Source organism: Nelumbo lutea, chromosome 2, assembly GCF_056320005.1.
Source record: "Nelumbo lutea isolate HS-2025 chromosome 2, American lotus-T2T, whole genome shotgun sequence".
NCBI classification, from domain to species: domain Eukaryota; kingdom Viridiplantae; phylum Streptophyta; class Magnoliopsida; order Proteales; family Nelumbonaceae; genus Nelumbo; species Nelumbo lutea.
The window spans coordinates 37,461,945-37,484,130 of record NC_142685.1 but is presented as its reverse complement, the minus strand read 5'-3'; the positions used below and the strand labels follow the sequence as shown (position 1 = coordinate 37,484,130).

Below are 22,186 nucleotides of genomic sequence, written 5' to 3'. Positions count from 1 at the left end.
GGAATGGGATGGGAATTGAAATAAAAAAAAAATGAAATTTCATTCTCAGAGGAAGGGCAGAGAATGGACATTTCTTCAAACCGGAAATGCCATTCTAGTAGGAATGGGAATAGGATTCCATTCCCACTCAATCAAACAGTTGGAATCAGAATAACCTGTTCTGGTTCAAATAGGAATGGGATGGGAATTGAAATTAAAAAAAAAAAAAGAATGAAATTTTATTCTTAGAGGAAGGGCAGAGAATGGACATTTCTTCAAATCGGAAATGCCATTCTATTAGGAATGGGAATAGGATTTCATTCCCACTCAATCAAACAGTTGGAACCAGAATAACCTGTTCTGGTTCAAATAGGAATGGGATGGGAATTGAAATAAAAAAAAAATGAAATTTCGTTCTCAGAGGAAGGGCAGAGAATGGACATTTCTTCAAATCGGAAATGCCATTCTAGTAGGAATGGGAATAGGATTCCATTCCCACTCAATCAAACAGTTGGAATCAGAATAACCTGTTCTGGTTCAAATAGGAATGGGATGGGAATTGAAATAAAAAAAAAAAAAAAGAATGAAATTTTATTCTCAGAGGAAGGGCAGAGAATGGACATTTCTTCAAATCGGAAATGCCATTTTTTAGGAATGGGAATAGGATTTCATTCCCACTCAATCAAACAGTTGGAACCAGAATAACCTGTTCTGGTTCAAATAGGAATGGGATGGGAATTGAAATAAAAAAAAAATGAAATTTCATTCTCAGAGGAAGGGCAGAGAATGGACATTTCTTCAAACCGGAAATGCCATTCTAGTAGGAATGGGAATAGGATTCCATTCCCACTCAATCAAACAGTTGGAATCAGAATAACCTGTTCTGGTTCAAATAGGAATGGGATGGGAATTGAAATTAAAAAAAAAAAAAGAATGAAATTTTATTCTTAGAGGAAGGGCAGAGAATGGACATTTCTTCAAATCGAAAATGCCATTCTATTAGGAATGGGAATAGGATTTCATTCCCACTCAATCAAACAGTTGGAACCAGAATAACCTGTTCTGGTTCAAATAGGAATGGGATGGGAATTGAAATAAAAAAAAAATGAAATTTCATTCTCAGAGGAAGGGCAGAGAATGGACATTTCTTCAAATCGGAAATGCCATTCTAGTAGGAATGGGAATAGGATTCCATTCCCACTCAATCAAACAGTTGGAATCAGAATAACCTGTTCTGGTTCAAATAGGAATGGGATGGGAATTGAAATAAAAAAAAAAAAAAAAGAATGAAATTTTATTCTCAGAGGAAGGGCAGAGAATGGACATTTCTTCAAATCGGAAATGCCATTTTTTAGGAATGGGAATAGGATTTCATTCCCACTCAATCAAACAGTTGGAACCAGAATAACCTGTTCTGGTTCAAATAGGAATGGGATGGGAATTGAAATAAAAAAAAAAAATGAAATTTCATTCTCAGAGGAAGGGCAGAGAATGGACATTTCTTCAAATCGGAAATGCAATCTGCTTCTCACAAATGGGCGTCTCATAGGCACATCCACCATGTATTGGAAACATATATGAATAATAACCAATAAATACGGGAGATGTTTCCAATGCATGATAGGATGTGCACGTGAAGTGCCAGGTGTGAGGAGCCGATCCAGTCTCTTAGTTTTTGTTTTTAACTGTCTTAATTGATTACTGTTGTTAGCCCGCTCAAATCTTGTCAGCCTCCACTGTGTATCTTTGTCCAGTGGTTATTTCTTATGCTCAGTTTGGAAGGAGTATAAATGTAAATATGTAGAGTGCAAAACTTTATATTTTGCATTATTTTGTATGTATTTGCACAGTATATATTTGCATTTGTATTCCTTCCAAACTCAGGCTTAGGTTTAGTATAAAAGGAGTATAAATACAAATATGTACAGTGCAAAATAATATAAAATACAAGATTTTGCACTCTACATATTTATATTTATACTCCTTCCAAACTGAGCCTTAGGTTGCTGCTTTATAGTATTAATGAATCGCCCTTTTCTGAGTAAAAAAAGGAAACACCGGACTATTTACCAAGAAAATCTATATATTGATCTTAATTATAAAAAATAAGGTAAATTGCTATTGCTGAAACCTCCCCTAAGGTTTGTAACAATATTGATAATTTCTTTGTTTTTGGCTAATAACAGTCACTTATCCTGAAGTTTATCATATAAATGTAATTACACTCCATTAGAATAGAGATAAAAATTGACTAAAATACCCATTTACTCTACCCACACTCTATCCGCTGTGAATTATTACCACACATAGTCATCTTTGAATTGTGAGAGTGTATGGCTGCAATTTTCAATGAATAGAGTGTGGATAGAAAAAATGAGTATAAGAAATCTGGGTTCGTGTAGCAATCGACAAAATTACTGTTCATCATCAACTTTTGAACTTCTAACATAACAACTCCTATTTGAGCATGTTTACACTCTGATATCATGACTATACCCACTACACTTACCTGCATACCTGTTCCCTGTATATAACCGTTCAACCCATAGCCATGTCTCAACTCTTGCCAATACTATATATTCTCTGTATTGGCTGCCCCTTTCCCAACTCTCGATGTCACAACCATTATCATACTGCCCATCAATATCCCCCACCACACCAGATAAAGAATTTGCAAAGGCAAGACTCAAAATGAATGGAAAATCCCAATGCTTAGGCTGGTCTAGACATTTGCATTATATAGAGTGAGAGTCCTATAACTTACAACAGTGAGATGATGAATTCGATTAGGATACAATAGCTTAGAGATAAGGTGATATAGATATGGTTTAACTAAAACATGTTACACTGGATAGAGTTCCCAAGGTTACTTAAACTCCAATACGTATACGTCCCCTCAAGAGAAAGGTCCAGGAAGGACTTGAAGCTTGGTGCGTAGATGCATAAACTGAAATCCACTAAGAGGTTTGGTCATCACATCAGCAATCTAGTCTCCCAAAGAAATGTATTGAACACGAAGAGACTTGTAAAGAACCAAATCATGAAGTGAAAATCCACTTCTACATGATGGGTGCGTGCATGAAAAATAGGGTGAGCCGTTGAGTAATTTGCCCCAATGTTGTCACACTAGATGGATGAAAGGGGGTTGAGGGAGAGAGTAGCCTAAATCTTTGAGTAGAAAAGACAATCACAAAACCTTGGTAGAAAATTGGCGTAAGCACAAAACACAGACTTTATACTGGACCATGCAATAGTAGGTTCTTTTTTGGTGTTCCAGGCGACCAAGTTACGACCAAGGTAGATAGCAAAGCCTTCAGTAGAGTGCCGATTGTCAAGACTACCAGCCCAATCGATCTGCATTGGAATATGCCAGTGATGGAGGAGAATTAGAGGCATAAAAATATAATCCATGGTCAAGGGTGTGTTTGAGATAGCGAAGAATCTACTTGACAGTAACCCAATGATCTGTTGTAGGAGCGTGTAGAAATTGACACACCTTTGTTGACTGAAAAGGAAAGATCTAATCGTATAATAGGGACATATTGTAGAGTGCCCGCAAAGCTTTTGTATTCAGAGGGATCAGGCAAAAGATCACTAGAGAATTTTGAGAGTTTACAAGTGACGACTATGGGGAATGTTTGAGGCTTTGCATTTTCCATATTGGCATGACGAAAAAAGATTTAAAATATAACATCATTGAAAAAGGATGATCCCTGAGGAATGTTTGGTAATCTCCATACCAAAAGAATAATGTACATCACCTAGATCCTTGAGAGAGAAAGCCTGAGACAGTTGAGATAAGAGTCCCATGATGAAAGTATAAGAATTCTCAATTAATAATATGTCATCAACATAAATCAACATATATAGGATAATCTTGTGATTGTTGAAGATAAATAGTGGGGGATCAAGGCAGTACTCAGTCTAGAATACTAAGCCCATGCAGCTTGCATGTTTGTGTTTGTAAAACCTTTCGTGATAGGTTTGCCTTCTCCAAAGCTCAAACATACCTTGGAGGAACCCCATAGATACTTGAAAATCCACTTCACTATGGCCTAGTGTTCCTTTCCAGTTCGCAACAAATCTGCTAACAACTCCAACTGCATGTGTATAGACCATGGCATACATTAAACTACCCACTATGGAGGCATGAGGAGTCTTCTTCGTTTCTTCCTTTTCCTTCTTAATGGTAGGGCACTACTTGGAGCTAAGTTGGAAGTACCCTGTTAAGGGAGTTCTAATAGGTTTTGCATTGTTTATGTTGAACCTTGCAAGTACATTTCCAATGTATTTTTCTTATGGTAGCCACAATTTTCTTGTTTTCCTGTCACACGGGATCATCATGCCTAATATTTGCAGGTCTTAAGTCTCTCATCACAAAGGATTTGCTCAATTATTTCTTTACTCTATCAATCTTGTTGGTGTCTTGCCCATCAATCAATGTGTCATTGACAAAGAGTAGAATAATAATGAACACGATGTGGTCCAATTGTGTTTTAGACTATCTGTGACTCTCCATGAATGAGTCAAACTTCTTGTACCACTGGAGTTCGTTTCAGTACATATAAACCATTCCTCAGCCTACAAACCAAATATTCCCTTCCATTGGATTTGAAACTTTTGGTTATTCCATGTTTATCTCTTCCTCGAAATCACCATAAGAAATAAAAATGTTGTCTTGGCATCAAGTTATTCCACCTTGACATCCAACCTTACAACTAATCTCAAAACAACTCTAATTGAGGTCATTTTCACAATAGGGGAGAAAATCTCACTAATAAACCCTTTTCTTCCTGCCTAAATCCTTTCACAACCAATCTTGCCTTACACCTTAATTGTGAGATTTTATCCTCAATTTTTCAAAATCTCATTAATAAACCCTTTTCTTCTACCAAAATCATTTCATAACCAATCTCACCTTATACCTTAATTGTGAGATTTTGTCCTCAATTTTCCATCTGAACACCTACTAGTCTTAAGTGCTCTCTTTCCCTTGGACACTTTTACAAAAGGTCATATATATGTGTGGCTCTCATGCAAGGAATTCATTTCTTCTTGCATGTCTTTCAACCACTTTGCCTTGTGCTTTCCGGTTATCACTTCATCAAATTTTAGGTTTCTCCCCCGTCTCCTCAATGAGCATGACGAATCTTTTTCCAGGAGATTTTTTGTTTGATCTTTGCAGCTTAATGGCAGGCCATTGGATGAGCATCCACTTCATCCAGTATACAGGTTATTACATGAAATGACCAACTAAATCAGTATTTTGGTTCTAATGTGGTTGGGCATTTTCAACAATAAAATGGGTGAACCCAACAGTAATAATGAAAAAGAAAACCGCTTTCAATCTTGCTTACATGGCAACAATGTTTCCAAGAAAAAAAAATAGCCTATGGTTCCCGGCCTGTTTGCTTTTGTTTGTAAAGAATTGGAATTTGCTTTTCACAGAATGTTCCTCACACCAATCTTACAGCCACATCCTATCATTTATTGGAAACATCTTCCATGAATAATAAGATATAAGTATGGAAGATGTTCTGAATGTGCAGCTAAAACATGCTGAGAAGCGCTCTGGAGCAGATCCGGACTCATTTGTAAAGGCCACGTCTCTTATATCTTTCTAACTTTTTCTTTCTCTCTTTTAATAATTCTTTTATTTACTTAAAAAAATCACAGCTCCCCAAGTCAATGGTTCATATAAAAATTGGCTGGAACCTTTAAGACCTAGCCCAACTTAATATATCCACAAGTTTGTCAATGGATAGAGAGTGTATCATCCGCCTTTTGGCTAGGATTTGATTTAAACGTAATCTTATTATATGTCTAATTAAGAGGACAAATGGATTAAATAAATAAATAAATATCAACTTTCAAAAAGATTCCAAAAAAAAACTGGGTAAACTGGTAAATCATTCACATTTTTTAAAATAAACAGCCAATTATTTGGAGACATTTTGTTTTGATACTTCAACGTGGAGCTTGAAACGATGTTAATTATTGACGTTCAATTGTTTATGTTCATCTTTGTGTGTCAGCTCTACTCCGTCATCCTCCCAAATTGCCGCGGATATTTTTAAATTAGTCAATTAAAATTGCTTAAAAAGCAAGGCTTTGTTTTGCTAGTTGGTTGAGGAGAGAAATGCGGTGCTGTGTCAACAAACTCAAACATCAAACGTTTCAACACTGCCAACTATCTAACGCCTCTGTCTCAATCAGGATCTACTACTGAGAAAGCTGTATTTAAATGAACATGACACCCAAGCTTGCTCCAGTCATGGTTTTTCATCGATAATCTGGATTTAGAAAAGAAATAAGAAAAAAACTGCTCCAACCCGTGGTTTTTGAATCGCTGTTGATTTGGACGATTGGATCATTCGGCTCAGGAATCGTTCAGACAAACAGTTCTGTTTTACTTCAAATTCGGTCTCTACGAAAAAAACTGTTGAATAAACCAACAATCCATTAACTTGAACAGCCAAACTGTTGATCCATCAATTCATTTAATGGTTTTGACCATTTTTTATTCTTAATTACTTTTTTTAACTTTTTGTTAAAACAAATCATTTATTCAAATCGAATAATCAAACCATCAACCTAAAAACCCGATGATCAGAACGATTTTATTTGTTGGTCGTTTTATAAAATCATGCTCCATCCAACCATTCAAATGTAGAAGATAGGTAGAAAGGTCCCAAACCATGTCATCCATTGCGTCTTCCAATATCCAAGAAAAGACCTCTTCCCCAAAGAAACTCTACACGTATTGGCATCCACCTGGGGATATCCCCTTAACAATGTACGGACATATTCCCAATTAATGTATGGTGGATGTCAGTGTTTCAGGGAGTCTTTAATTTTGTTGAGAGAGAATCCAGGCCCACAAAATAATAATCTAAAGGGGTATCTTAAGAGTGATAGGATGGGCATCCCAAACATGCCCTACACTGTCGATCCCAACTGTGCATTCGGAATATCACCCAATAATAAGCACTTGAGATGTTCTAAATGCATGGCTGTTATGGATTGTGGGATGTGCTCTGTGGGCAATTCGTCTTTAGAATGGGGAGATGAAATTCATACATAGTTTGGATCGCTCTAGATCTACTATCCACAAACTGTTCTCACATTCCTATCCACACAATCCTACCGGTTGTGTATTGAGAACATCCCCTTCTGAATGATAAGAGAGATATTCCTAATACGTAGCTACAATGTTATGTTGATAGGGTTGTGAGAACATCTTGACCTATCTGTTTCAAGTTTTGAAACTTACCATATAATAGCAGTCAAAACGCACTCCGAAACTCTTACCCACATGAACTGTGCTCGCATCTATCCACAACACACCACCCCCTGTGAATTGAGAATATCTCCCCTGCATAAAGATAAGATGTTCTTCATGTGTGATTATAATGTTATGTGAATAGACATGAACAAAGTTTGTATGGGCCGGACTCGTCAAAACGGCTATATAACACGGTTTGGTTCCAAAACCAGCAATAGCATACAAATGGCATTCAGCATTCAGCAAGCTGCTGGTCGTGTTTGTGAATCAAATGAAACATGAATACAACGACTAACCCTTAGCTGACTTTAAAAGGTAATAAAGGGTTACGTTGTAATTAATCACCCACATGCATGCCTTAAGATCTTCTCTCCTTTCTCTTGGAGCCCACTTGCTAGGCATATATTTTCATTTATAAAATTTAGCAGGCAGAAAGTCAGCCAGCTCGTTTCCATCCCACCATACGCATTTTACTTTGAATCTCCAGAACCTTAAATAGGATCCAAACCGATCAACTTTCAATAGCACTTGTTATATACATTGAAAAATTTTCTTCCAACATCGCTCGCTCGTTCCAGCACCCAACAATTAATTGGATTTGGAGGTTGAAGGTGAACTCTATTTGTGTGCAATCCGGTCGGTCCTAACTGTCAATGATCTTGCCTCTGATTGGAGCAGCGGGGAGCCTGAAACGGAGAAGATGAGGGAATTCCAAGGAGAACCCGGTGAGATTGCTCCGAAGCTCAAGTCAGTATTCTCTCAAAGGCAAGATAAAACCAGATGGCGCAAAGTTTGCATACCTTGTTGTTGGGGATAGGGGGTCTTTTATAACCACTTCGCGCACTCACTCTGAGGCTTCTGTCAGGTCGGATATGATCACTTCTGTGCTTCTACCAGTTCGGGTGTTGTCCCTTTTGCTAGGATATAACCGCCATTGCTCCTTGTCGGAGCCGTCTCTGTAACTGGAAATGGCGGTGGCGGGTGGCAGTGGCAGGTGGCCATTTGAAGTGCGACTGTCAAGCGTCAGATCCCAAGTCAATCAGGTGCGCCGCCCCTAGATACGAACTTTCTCGGTGTCAGGCATGGTACGGTTGTTTAGTTTGGCGTCCTGGAGACGAAGTGCTAGAGTGGTGGGCGAGGTGAAGTCTTGAGTTCGGAGGTGCGTCCCGAAGTGCCATAGGGCAAGCCAGTTCGAAGAGGTGTGTCCCGAACTACCATAGGTCGGGCCAGTTCAGAGGTGTGTCCCGAGCTGCCATAGGGCAGGCCAATTCGGAGAGGTGTGTCCCGAACTGCCATAGGGCAGGCCAGTTTGGAGATGTGTGTCCCGAACTTGTCATAGGTCAGGCCAGTTCAGTCTACTGCCCTTCGGGTTTGGCTCGGGGCCTAAGGGAGAGTTCGGGCTCCTAATTGAGAGTTCGGGCTCCTAGTAGGGAGTTCGGACTACTGGTAGGGAGTTCGAACCGCTGGTTCCTCCCTTTGGTGTTCGCGCCTTAGGCTTGCTGTTGTGCCGAGATGTTGCCTTTGCCACGTGTTGCATAACTACGAGGTCAGGCCAAATCTTCCTTCATCAATTGCCCCCCACTCCTCGTGCTAAGGGTCTTCCGTAATGGTCGTCCGTGGGTTGTACTGGTGGTCGTACTCGTTGAACTTGATGGCCCACTTCGTCAGCCGACCGGAAAGCTCGGGCTTGAGTAAGACTTGTCTCAAAGGTTTGTCAGTCAAGACGATGACGGGATGAGCCTAGAAATATGGGCGGAGTTTCCGAGCTGCAATTACCAGTGCGTACGCTAGCTTTTCTATCTGCGGGTATCTTGCCTCTGCTCCCTACAGAATTTTACTAACATAATAGACGGGTCGCTGGACCCGATCTACTTCTTTTATTAGTACCGAATTGACCACCTCGTCGCTCGCCGAGAGGTATAGTTCTAAGACCTCGCCCTCCTCAGGCCTGGCTAAGGTTGGCACAGTGGCGAGGTAGCTCTTCAGCTCATCAAACGCGAGCTGGCAGTCTTGGGTCCATTCGAACCCTTTGCCTTTGATTGCCTTAAAGAAAGGCAGACAGCGATCTGCCGATTTGGACATGAAGTGGCTCAGAGCAGCTATGCAGCCGTTTAGCCTCTGAACTTCTTTTACTTTTCGGGGTGGTCTCATATCTAGGATGGCCTTTATTTTGTCTAGGTTGGCCTCAATACCGCGCCGGTAGACAATGTACCCTAGAAACTTACCCGAGGTGACACCAAAGACACATTTGTTGGGGTTCAGTTTCATGCTAAATTGTCGTAGAATTTGGAAGACAGAATCTAAGTCTTGTATTAATTCCTGTGAGAAATGCGTTTTGACGACCATGTCATTTACAAAACATTCTATTTTTGTGGCAATTAAGGGCCGAAAAAGCTTATTTACAAGTCTTTGGAAGGTCACCCCAGCATTCTTTAGTCCAAAGGGCATGACCTTGTAACAGTACAGGCTGAACTCGGTTATGAAGCTGGTTTTTTCCTCATCGGACTGGTCCATCTTGATTTGGTTGTAGTCTGAGTAGGCGTCCAAGAAGCTTAGCAGCTCATGTCCCGAGGTCGCGTCCACTAGGCGGTCAATTCAGGGGAGGGGGAAGCAGTCTTTTGGGCAAGCTTGGTTCAGGTCGGTGTAGTCGACGCACATGCGCCACTTGCCGTTTGCTTTTTTCACTTGCACTGGGTTGGCTACCCAGCTCGGGTAATGAACTTCCCTCATGAAGTCCGCTGCGAGGAGCTTTTCGACCTCCTTGTCGACCGCCCTCCAGCTCTCCGGGGCTAAGTTGCGTTTCTTCTGTCTAATGGATCTGACAGTTTGGTTCGTAGAGGCTCTTTGACAGAAGCACCGATTTGTAGCGTTCGAGCCGGATCTGTAACCGAGGTCGGGATCGCAACCGTCTCCTCTGTGGGTGAAGCTCGTTCCTCGCCCTGCTCCGTAGGCTGCTCCAATTTGAGATCGTTGGTTGCCTTGGTTTTTCCCTTCAGGGCGGCAACATAACACTTGCGGGACTCAAGCCGGTCGCCCCGCGCTACCCCCACACCGAAGTCCGTGGGGAACTTCATTGCCAGATAATAGGTGGAGACCACTACCCGCAGAATATGTGTAATTGCCCGCCCTATTATGGCATTGTATGGGGAGGGAGTCGCGACCACCAGGAAATCATGGTTGAGTTTGACCACGCAAGGCCATGTGCCGACTTCCACAGGTACTGTTATCTTCCCGAGGGGCCTGACTTCCTCTCCGCTGAAGCCCACTAGAGGAGTGTTTGCAGGCTTCAACTCGCTTCTCTACAACTGTAGCTGGTCAACGCCGACTTGAAGAGGATGTCCGCCGAACTACCTGAGTCCACAAGTACGTGCCGGACTTCGAAGTTGTTGATCCTTAGTTTTATGACAAGCATGTCATCATGGGGATAGTGGACACCTCGCATGTCGTCTTCCGTGAAAAAGATCAGTTCTTCTGTCTTCAGCCTCTTTGGAGGGTTCTATTCTTCTCGGGCTGCCTCGCGAACTGACATCTGTGCTACTGCCGAAGTGTACCCTGCTACCACCGAACCTCCCACTATCACATGGATGGTTCCCCGAACTGGCCTCTCTTCTGGAGGCGGTCGCTGCAAGGCTTCGGCCGGTCTGCTGCTAGATTCGGGGGCATCCTTTCCGTGCTCCCCTTGCCGACCTGCCTTATTATTATTATCATTATGTTGTACAAAATTTCTCAAGTATACGCGACAGATGAGTCCCTCTATCTCGTCCTGGAGATTATTACATTGTTCGGTACTATGACCGTGATCTCTATGAAAACTACAGTATAGATTTTTATTTCTCTCGTTTGGATTACTCTTTAGGCGAGGTGGTCACTTTACGTAGGAGGCGCCCTTGATCGTCATCAAGATCTCGGTCCGCCTTGTGTTTAACGGCGTGTAATCCATCCGAACTGCTAAAGGAGCTCGGGACGGCTGGCTTGGCTTCACCTCTCGGGCTTGGTTTCTTCTGTTACCTGGGTTGGAGGGCTCACCTTCCCTTTTTCTTTTCTCAACCCTGCCTTCGGTTCTTTGGTTGATTTCTTCCTCTGTTCTCATGAACTTGTCCGCGAGCTTGAGAAAATTGGCCACGGTCGCTAGCTGGCTAGCCACCATGTGCCATTTGAACTCTTTGTGCGTTACCCCTCTCTTGGCCGCCATGAGCTGTACCGTAGGGTCTAATCGCGGTATCTGCAAGCATGATTTATTGAACCGCTTAATGTAGCCCCAGATGGATTCTCCTTCCCTCTGGACTACCCCGAAGATGCTTTCCTCGGTTCTGGGGCACCGCTTGCTGGTGACGAAGTGTGCGGTGAAGACCTGCACGAACTGGGCCCAGCTTCTTATTGACCCGGAGGCTAGGTTCTGGTACCAGGTGCGGGCCACCCCCATGAAAGTGGTGGTGAAGGCCACGCACATGTATGATTCACTGGCCCTAGCGAGGTGCATTTGGGACTGAAAAGCATCGACGTGGTCGTTGGGGTCAAATGACCCATCATACTTGTCCAAAGGTGGGAGCTTGAAGTCTTTGGGCATGGGGACTGCCATGAGTTCTGATGCGAGGGGGGAAGGAACTGAGAGAATTGGGGCAGCTTTTACCTCGTCCAAGCTCGTCTCTTCCTTACCTCTGAGCTCGGGCAGGACATGGGTGGCAGTTCGGCGACTTCGCCGGCACCTTCGTTGTTGAGCGGGTCTAGTACTAGCGCTGTTGGCCTCTATGTTGCCGAGCTCGATGGGCCCGGAATGTTGGTCTGCTGCTAGGGCGCTGAACCGGTTCTCCATGAGGGGGGACTCAGGCTTGGAGCGCCGAGGTGCTGACTTTGTGGGCGAGGTTCCCAACCCACCTGCGAGCTGCGAGACGGGGGTAATTTTTCTTTCCTTTCAGCCTGGGATGAGGCCTGGCTATTAGGGGGGTTCTGGAGTTGGGAAGCTTCTCCTCAGTGAGGGTGTCCACCCTGAGGGGAGGCCTTAATCGGCTTCGAAACAGGGTGCCGAGGTGGAAGCAGTGACTGGTTCAGGGGTAGCTGAGGGAACTGCTGCTGATAATGGTGTTGGGAGAGATGGTGTAGTACCTGGTGCTGCTGGAGTTGATGCTGCTGGAATTGTTGCATTTGGGCTTGCATTGCTCACATGCATTGCATTAGATCGTCCAACTGGTTCTGGCGGGTCGCTAGTGGGACAGCAGTTGGTTCAGCGAAGGTTGCTTCGATAGGGAGTGGAAGAGGGACGTTCAAGGCAAGAAGGTTCAGGGGCGCCACTGCTTGTGGCGCATTCAAGCTGGGGATCCCATCCACTGAAAGAGGGATGATGAACTGCCCGATGCACACCACGGGAACTTGGAGTTGTTCCCCGGTGGTGTTCATTTCTGTGCCACATCCGGCATTGTTGGAGGAAGCCATGGGTGTTGGAATTTTTTGGAAGAAGATGAGGTAAGAGAGGTAAGAGAGGTAAGAGAGTTTTAGAATGAGGTTTTTAGAAGCGTTTCCCACAGATGGCGCCAATTGATGGTGCGCAATCCGGCCGGTCCTAGCTGTCAACGACCTTGCCTCTGACTAGAGCAGTGGGGAGCTTGAAACGGAGAAGATGAGGGAACTCCGGGGGGAACCCGGTGAGATTGCTCCGAAGCTCAAGTCAGTATTCTCTCAAAGGCAAGATAAAACCAGATGGTGCAAAGTTTGCATACCTTGTTGTTGGGGGTAGGGGGCCTTTTATAACCACTTCGCGCACTCACTCCAAGGCTTCTGTCAGGTCGGATATGATCACTTCTGTGCTTCTGACAGTTCGGGTGTCGTCCCTTCTGTTGGGATATAACCGCCACTGCTCCTTGTCGGAGCCATCTCTGTAACTGGAGATGGCGGTGGCAGGTGGCGGTGGCAGGTGGCCGTTTGAAGTGCGACTGTCAAGCATCAGATCCCAAGTCAGTCAGGTGTGCCACCCCTGGATACGAACTTTCTCAGTGTCAGGCATGGTACGGTTGTTTAGTTTGGCGTCCTGGAGGCGAAGTGCTGGAGTGGTGGGCGAGGTGAAGTCTTGAGTTCGGAGGTGTGTCCCGAACTGCCATAGGTTTGGCCAGTTCGGAGGTGTGTCCCGAACTGCCATAGGGCAGGCCATTCGGAGGTGTCCCGAACTGCCATAGGGCAGGCTAGTTCGGAGATGTGTGTCCCGAACTTGTCATAGGGCAGGCCAATTCGGGCTACCGCCCTTTGGGTTTGGCTCGGGGCCTAAGGGAGAGTTCAGACTCCTAATTGAGAGTTCGGGCTCCTAGTAGGGAGTTCGGACTGCTGGTAGGGAGTTCGGACCGCTGGTTCCTCCCTTTGGTACTCACGCCTTAGGCGTGCTGTTGTGCCGAACTGTTACCTTTACCACGTGTTGCATAATTACGAGGTCGAGCCAAATCTTCCTTCATCAAACTCTATACTTGTTGCCACTCTAATCTTCTTAAATCTCTTCCATGGAGTAAAGTTGGCTGCTGCGGCTCATCAGAACTTAACAATCCCGTTCAAAGTCGGTGTCGTTCTTGATTTTGAGAAATGGGTCGGGAAGATGGGCATGAGCTGCATCTCCATGGCTGTCTCTTACTTCTACGCCACACGCGGCTTCCACAAAACAAGGCTGGTTCTCCACGCTAGAGACTCAAAGAATGACATTGTAACTTCCGCTTCCATGAGTATGTCGCTACTCTTTCTCATCATCATCCTCAGAAATTCAATACTAGAGCTTTTAATTTGTTTTCTGCTCTTGTTGAGTTACTGTTTCGCAAACTCTAGGCCATTGTTTCTCCAAAACTTCCGACCAACCTAAAAAATGAAAATGTTTATCCAAGAAGCTCAAGCCTCCCCTTTCTCCATCCCAATGGTTTTATATAGAAAACAGAACTGTTTTAGCCACCGATTCCTGAGTTAAATGGTCCAACCATCCGGTTTAAAGCCAAAAAATCACACCTGAATCCGTGACCGATTCCTCAATCAATTAGTCCGACCATTCAGTCAGGTCCGGTTTTCAAAATCAAGAGTTAAATGCCTTTATTTGCTATGTTTATTGCACTGAACTAATTATTAATGTGCGGAATAAAATTGTGTCAATTTAATTGTTTCCTGAAAATTAAGGAAAATACAAATGTTAACCAAAAAAGGTGGTCAGCCAAACTTGGCCTTACTTCAAAAAGACATCAAAATACTATGTTCTGAGGGTGAAGTTTAACTGACATTCTAAAACTGATCAAACAATATTCCGACTAGTATAGGATAGGAAACACAATGCAAGGAATCATCCACCATTATAAGGGTTGATTCTGCTGCTATCTTTTTATGCCTAGAACTGATATATCAATCAATGTACTTTTGCTTTATTTGCTACATGAAACTAATGAAGCAAGCCAATCTGCTATTTATTTCTTCTTTATCATCCGTCAATTATTGTGAATATAACATATTTATCCATAGTACAGTTGTTTCTGTTGATTCCACTCAATGTTTGACTTTGGACTTTTTTTAATAAGTTGGTGGGGCATTGACTATGGTAACCCATATTCTCTCTTAGCTCGATTGCCTTAGCTTTAGTAGTAATATGTTTTGAATAAAAAATTGAAAAGAATAGAAAAAGGTGTGAACCCTACCGTGTTTATCAATTATTGGATGAAAATTTTCAAAGCGGTGATATGAAGGTAAACCACCCTCATTAGAAACTTTAGGCTCAGTTTGGAAAGAGTATAAATTCAAGTATGTACAGTGAATATATATAAAATAATACAAAATACAATGTTTTGTACTCTATAAATTTGTATTTGTACTCTTTTCAAACGAACTTAATTTTTGACAGGTTTCCATGAAGAGGTGGCAATTTGATATTTTGAACCTTGAAAAGGGTGAAGAAAAAGATCGACCACTTTCTATTCATGTAAGAAATGACTTAGATTCATAACAGAGATTGAAAAGGCTACAAAACAAAACCCTAAATCCATTCAATAGTAATGTTCATGCCATTACAAACCATATTTGTAAACTCAAGTCTTCCAATTTCACTCCAAATAAATCTTAAATTATTATAAAATTCTGAAGTGATCTTAAAATTAACAGCTAAAACAACATTCAAAGGTTATCTGCTATGCCGTGGGATCTAAGTTATATTCTTCTTGCAGACAGCTTTAATTGTCCTTTAGATAGGATGTTCTAGCTGTTAGTTCTGTCTATGTAAATAAATAAAAACAATTAGGACCCAAACCCTAAGACACAGAAAAAAATGGATGAATTTACTGAAATGAACCTAAAGTCAAGGATTGCGTATGATGTTCAAGTTAGCTTAGAGAAATCCACAGGGAGTTGATGAAATCAAAGTAAAAAAAAAAAAAAAAAACATTTTAGCACATCCATGTATATTCTCTCCTTCCCAATAAGTCATTAACCCTTCTCTTCCTAGCTAGTACAGAAATTATTGTTTTATTACCTTATCATGGTTAGGATATTGCTTCGTAAATGCAAACTTGAGTTTCTAAAATTCAATTTTTTTTTTTTTCAAATACAGCTCTCGACTTGCTAAAGAACATACAAGTACAAGCTATCATAGGACCTGAAACATCTTCACAGGCCAACTTTGTGGTAGATATTGGAAACAAAGCTCAAGTGCCCATTGTGTCTTTCTCTGCAACAAGCCCATCCCTTTCATCAACTAAAACACCTTACTTTGTACGGACCTGCCTAAATGACTCCACTCAAGCCAAAGCTATTTCTTCCATTGTCAAAGCTTTTGGATCGAGAGAAGCTGTACCATTATATGAAGACACGGATTTTGGGAATGGAATTATACCCTACTTGATTGATGCCTTGCAAGAAATAGATACTCGTGTTCCCTACAGGAGTGTAATTCCTCCCTTAGCTTCTGATGATCAAATTCTTGCTGAGCTTTACAAGTTGAAGACAATGCAAACTAGAGTATTCATTGTGCACATGCCATCTTCTCTTGGATCTCGCTTCTTTTCAAAGGTTAAAATAGAAGAAATGATGACAAAAGGATATATATGGATGGTCACAGATGGGATAACTAATCTCCTAAGTTCCATGGATCCTTCTGTGATTGACTGCATGCAAGGTGTGTTGGGTATAAGGCCTTATGTTCCAAAATCCAAAGAACTGGAGAATTTTGAAGCTAGATGGAGAAAGAAGTTCCAGCAGGAGAACCCTGACTTTGGAAGCAGGGATAACTTAGACATTTATGGACTGTTGGCTTATGATACTGTCTGGGCACTAGCAATGGCAGCAGAGAAAGTTGGGGAAACAAGTTTTCCCTACCAACAGGTTCAGGCTACGGATAACTCCATGGACCTTGCAAAACTTGGAGCATCTCAAATAGGACCAAAGCTTCTCGAAACAATTTTGGAGACCAAATTTAGAGGATTAAGTGGGGACTTTCGCCTTATTAATGGGCAGTTACAGTCAACAGCCTTCCAGATAGTCAATGTGATAGGGAATGGGTGGAGACAGGTTGGGGTGTGGACCCCCAAATATGGAATTTTGAAAGAAATGAATGTCACAAGCACACAAGTTTATTCAACTTTGAAGAATAATCTCCAAACAATCATATGGCCAGGAGATCCTATGTTTGTACCCAAAGGTTGGGTGATTCCTAAGCGACAAGAAATTGAGAATTGGAGTTCCAGTGAAGAATGGATTTAATCAATTTGTGAATGTTTCACACAATCCTGATACTAATGAGACCATAGTCACAGGGTACTGCATTGATGTCTTCAAGGCTGTAATGGAGGAATTGCCTTATGCCATTCCATATGAATTCATACCATTCCAAAAGGCTGAGGGTAAAAGTGCTGGGAATTATAACGATTTGGTATATCAAGTATATCTCCAAGTAAGTTAAATTTAAGACAATTAATGGATACTACTTAATTCATATCCTTCACCTCTTCATTAACAAGAAGAATACCTTTCTTATGTTAACAGAATTACGATGCCGTCGTCAGAGATACTACCATTATCACCAATCCCTGTATGTGGATTTTACATTACCATATACAGAATCCGGAGTATCATTCATGGTTCCTTTAAGAAATGATGACAGGAAGAAAGCCTGGAATTTTTTGAAGCCTTTGAATAGGGACCTTTGGATTACAAGTGGTGCTTTCTTCATCTTCACTGGCTTTGTGGTTTGGCTTCTTGAACACAGAATAAACGAGGATTTTAGAGGTCCTATCAATCATCAAATCGGGATGATCTTTTGGTTCTCCTTCTCCACACTTGTTTTTGCACACAGTAAGTACTAGTTTTCACTTCTAATTTTCATTTATGCAAGGCATATATCAATATATAGTTCCAGGGTAGCAAGTTAAACCACCATTTATTTACAGAATGGTCCTTCAACATAGTGGGTTTTGAATACCTTAAGGCAGCTGTGTTGGATTTGATAGATAATAAGAGAAAGATCTACAGAAAGTTGGTGAAAGTTCCTAAAGGAACTTCACAAATTTATCAAACCAAACATAACCTAAAGTTATCGTGTTCCACATTTGCATGATTATAATGGTAGGTTATAGAATAGGGATTAGATATTGTCCACCTCCACCTGTGAACCATTTTAATCCTGTAAACTTACTAAATGATCTTATTTCCAGTGCTCTTAGTATTATGTGCCTGCTGAAGAAAGTGTCAAATTTTCATTTCCCTTAAAGAGAGGAAATACTTGGAAAGTGGCAATGCTGCTGCAAATCAAATTTTCTATCTGTAAGATGTAGTACTAATACTTCCTCTGATGGGTGCAGGGGAGAAAGTGGCAAGCAACTTGGCTAGATTTGTAGCGATCATTTGGGTTTTTGTGGTGCTCATACTCACTTCTAGTTATACAGCAAGTTTGACTTCGATGCTGACAGTGCAAAAGCTCCAACCAACCATAACTGACATAAAAGAGCTCCAGACAAATGGGGAGAATATTGGCTACCAAGCGGGTTCTTTTGTGGTGGGACTCTTGAAAAAGATGAACTTTGATGAATCCAAATTCAAGGCCTATAACTCTGTAGATGAATGTAATGAAGGTTTATTGAAGGGAACTCGCAATGGTGGGTTTGCTGCTGCTTTTGATGAGGTTCCTTACATAAAGCTCTTCCTTGCAAGTTCTTGTTCTAAATACACAATGGTCGGACCTATATACAAAACTGATGGATTTGGCTTTGTAAGTTTCTCTCTCTCTCTCTCGGGGCAGAAGTGACTGAACTGAATGACTTGGTTATTTAAGAGGTAACAGTTCTTATAGGTCCGCTTGATAGACTGAGATGAATGACTTAGTGCTTTGTCTTTTGTGGAAGGCATTATAATCAACCCAACTCTATTTAGACTTTAAGGATCCCACAGCAACCTTAGTAACTTATTTATTATGGCCCGTAAATAGGGGGGGAGGGGGGGAAGTTGGTCAATGGGTATCTCAATTGACCTTATTTCATAATGTTCTTTTCACATTAAGTACTGGTCCCATGGTAAAATTAATCAGCTTTACTTACCCCGATAAAACTTAATTATCATCTCCTACGTGAGTATGTAACTTTCTCATCTTGGAGAAAGTTAATAAAACATAATGGGACAATTTTCCCATTTTAATATTGTCTTTCTATAGGTAAAAAAAATCATTCTATTACTTATTTAAGAACCAAAAGAACATGGGTTAATGAGTTTACCCGGGTAAGTGTTCCCCAGAAAACATTTACCTGGATAAGTGCGTTTACCCAAATAAATTACAAATTTCTAAACAAACAAAACCTAAGAGGCAAAGCAATAAGTCTTTCAGCTGCTATCAATTGCGCCCTTAAGTCATTACAGGTGAAAAGTGGAACAAAATGAGTTCATATATATGAATGTAATTGTAAGTATATAGGAATGTCCATGCAACGGATTGGTTTGATGGTTTCCTATCCAAGCAATGTGGCAACCAAGAATTGGTCCGTGTCCTTTTAGGCAACCTCTCCCCACATGGTTCAGTCCCAAAACCCATAGTGATTGACCACTTGGACAAAAAAGTTGAATGGTGGGAACAAATTTCTGTAATGGACGGTCCCTGTTGTCACTAATGAAAAGGCTTCTTTTCTGGCGGATTGGTTAGCATTCATATAAGATATGATCACCTCCATACAGATCTATTTCAGTAAATCCTCACGTTGGGTCCTTCAATTTTTTTATGTCTTCCCAAGAGGTTCCCCACTAGTACCTGATATCTCGAGGGCAATCTTACATGTAACTGAGGGAGATAAAATGGCACAGATTGAGGTAGCATGGTTTGAGCAGCAGACCAATTGTGCAGACCCCGATACATTTTCTTCCAACAGTCTTACTATGAATAGCTTTTGGGGCCTTTTCCTAATTGCTGGAGTTGCTTCACTTTTAGCCTTGTTGGTATTCTTAATTACTTTCTGTTATGAGCATAGGCATCTGGTAGCCAAGGTCCCATGGTGGAAAAGATTGTCATTTTGGCAAGAATATTTGATGGAAAGGACCTTTCCTCACACACTTTTAGGAGATCTGACTTCTCTTTACATACTATGAGAAGAAATAATTATGAAGATCAAAATGTTACTGATGGAGTAAGTGTTGAAAACTTACAAAATAATTACACACCACAACAAAGTTCAACCTCCAACCATACAGACGAAAACCCCACTTCTCCCCCAAATGGCCAAAAGAATGAAGACCCTCCACCGTATCAATCCAAGTCATATCAGAACAGCCCCACAAGGGATAATCCTCTGTTAAGCTTAGTAAATATAGAAGGCTCAAGTGTTCATGAGATGACTGATGAAATGATTTAAGATTGGCCTATTACTTCATTGTGTATTTGTTTATTCAGGTATATTATCAAATACTCCAATTGAAAAATATTCAAACTCAAGAATAGTAATCAAAACAGAGTGGTCAACCACTCAAGAGATGACTAACAAAAGGGTCTAGAATTGACCACTACATGTTTGGGTATTTAATTATTGATAATGTAAACTGGTGCAATACTCCAACTGGAAAATGTTCAAAGTCAGTTTTACATAGAAATCACCAAACATTTTGTCTTACCAAAGACATATACGATGATTCTATGAATTGGATGTAATGGAATTGACCCCTTAATGAAGGAAGAAAAATGTAGTTTTTCGGCTAATTAAAATGACTCCATCAGAACCTTCTGTTTTTGTGTTGTTGTTCAGACCTACATCCTTGTATCTTCATTGTAAATGAATCTGATACAATAGTAAATGCAATTACCTGGGTATATATGTTTTTTCTGAAAAATATTTACCCTGTTAAGTGCATTTACCCATGTTCTTTTATTTCTCAGGTAAATAAGGTAATGATCATTTTAGTCATAAAAATCCATTATTAAAAAGGCATTTTTTTCCCAATCAAGTGTTAGCAAGTTTCTTCTTAGGTGGGAAAGTTATTTACCCAACAAAGTGATGGGTATCACTTACCCAAGTAGGTAATACTCAAGAAAATAAACTTTCCCTAGTCCCGACATTAATGTGAAAAATGAACATGGGATTCTTAGTCAATGGGAACAAAAATCCTATTGACCAACTTCCCCCCTCTCAAATCCAAAAAAAAAGAACGCCCCCTTAGAGTTTCTCGTCAAAAGATTAGAAATGACTTACCCAATCTAATTTTCATAATATTTTCCCATTATTACCAAAAAAAGAAAAACAAAGCATATAAAAATCTATTCTTTCTGTCACATGTCATGAGTAAACTAGGTAGACATAAAAGTAAGCCTTAATGCCTTAGCTCCTAAGTTGATCATTCAAGCAGCGGAGTGATCAGATTCAGAACTCAATTGCTCCCAATGTTGTACATCAACATTATTATGTGGGTGCATGTTATTCCTAAGGCTGTGTTTGGTTGCAGTACAATTTTATTTGCACTAGTACAAATTCTTGTTTAATTTTGTTTTGGATTTTACTTTATTCTGCATCATGTCTTATTTTACTTCATTTGTATTGAAACCAAACAAAATAAGCTTAAATTTGAAACAAAAATAGGTCAGAATTTGCACTCAAATAATTTTCACAGCCATGGTTTTGCATCAGTACGAATTTATTTGCATTGCAACCAAACACACCCTAAAAGGCTCAGTTTGAAAAGAGTGCAAATGCAAATATGTACAGTACAAATACATATAAAATAAAGTAAATTGCTGAAGCTTCCCCTCAAGTTTCTGACCGTTGTTGAAACCTCCCCAAAGTTTGACAATTGCAATCACATTCCCTGAACTCTCTAACACAGTTTCAAGGAGACCCCCTTTAATTTGTTAAAATCCTCTAACATGAGGGATGAAAATGTCCAAAATACCCATGCAATTACTATTGAGGCTAGTTTCTATACAAAACAATACAAACTTTATAAGCAATAAAAAGATAGAGCATTAAGTTATAGAGTTACCTTTAAGTGGTTGATATAAAGGGCAAATTTGGAAATAAATCAATTTCATAAAAGATATTGAAGGATTTTAGGTTAACAATTCATATGAAGAGAAAATTTGGGAAATAAAAATTTTAGTTAAAAGTAACTATTTGGGTATTTTGCACATTTTAATGCAGCTTTTTAGAGGATTCTAACAAAGGAGGTTTACTTGCAACTATGTCAAAAAGTTTAGGAGTGGTGAATGCAATTACCAAAATGTAGGGGAGGTTAAATTCAACAACAACCAGAAACTTCAGGAGAGGTTTTAGCAATTTACCCTATAAATTAAAATAACACAAAATACAAGGTTTTGCACTCTACATGTTTGTATTTGTACTCCTTCCAAATAGAGGCTAAGTTAAATAAAGTACCCCACATTTAGCTCTTAGCTTGTGGGGTGATTCATAAGAAACAATACTTGACTACTTGACCTATACATGTACTCCTTAGTCTTTACCT

General features: G+C 40.7%; 1 protein-coding gene across 1 annotated transcript; it reads left to right on the top strand.

Moving 5' to 3' along the window:
• Positions 1-13,838: 13,838 nt before the first annotated feature.
• On the top strand, positions 13,839-20,091 carry LOC148869919 (glutamate receptor 2.7-like). Its single transcript, XM_088969944.1, is given in 8 exon segments — positions 13,839-13,962; positions 15,816-16,920; positions 16,922-17,153; positions 17,246-17,285; positions 17,288-17,554; positions 18,061-18,466; positions 19,465-19,706; positions 19,709-20,091. Coding segments are annotated over 8 exon segments (2,799 nt in total).
• Positions 20,092-22,186: the final 2,095 nt, after the last annotated feature.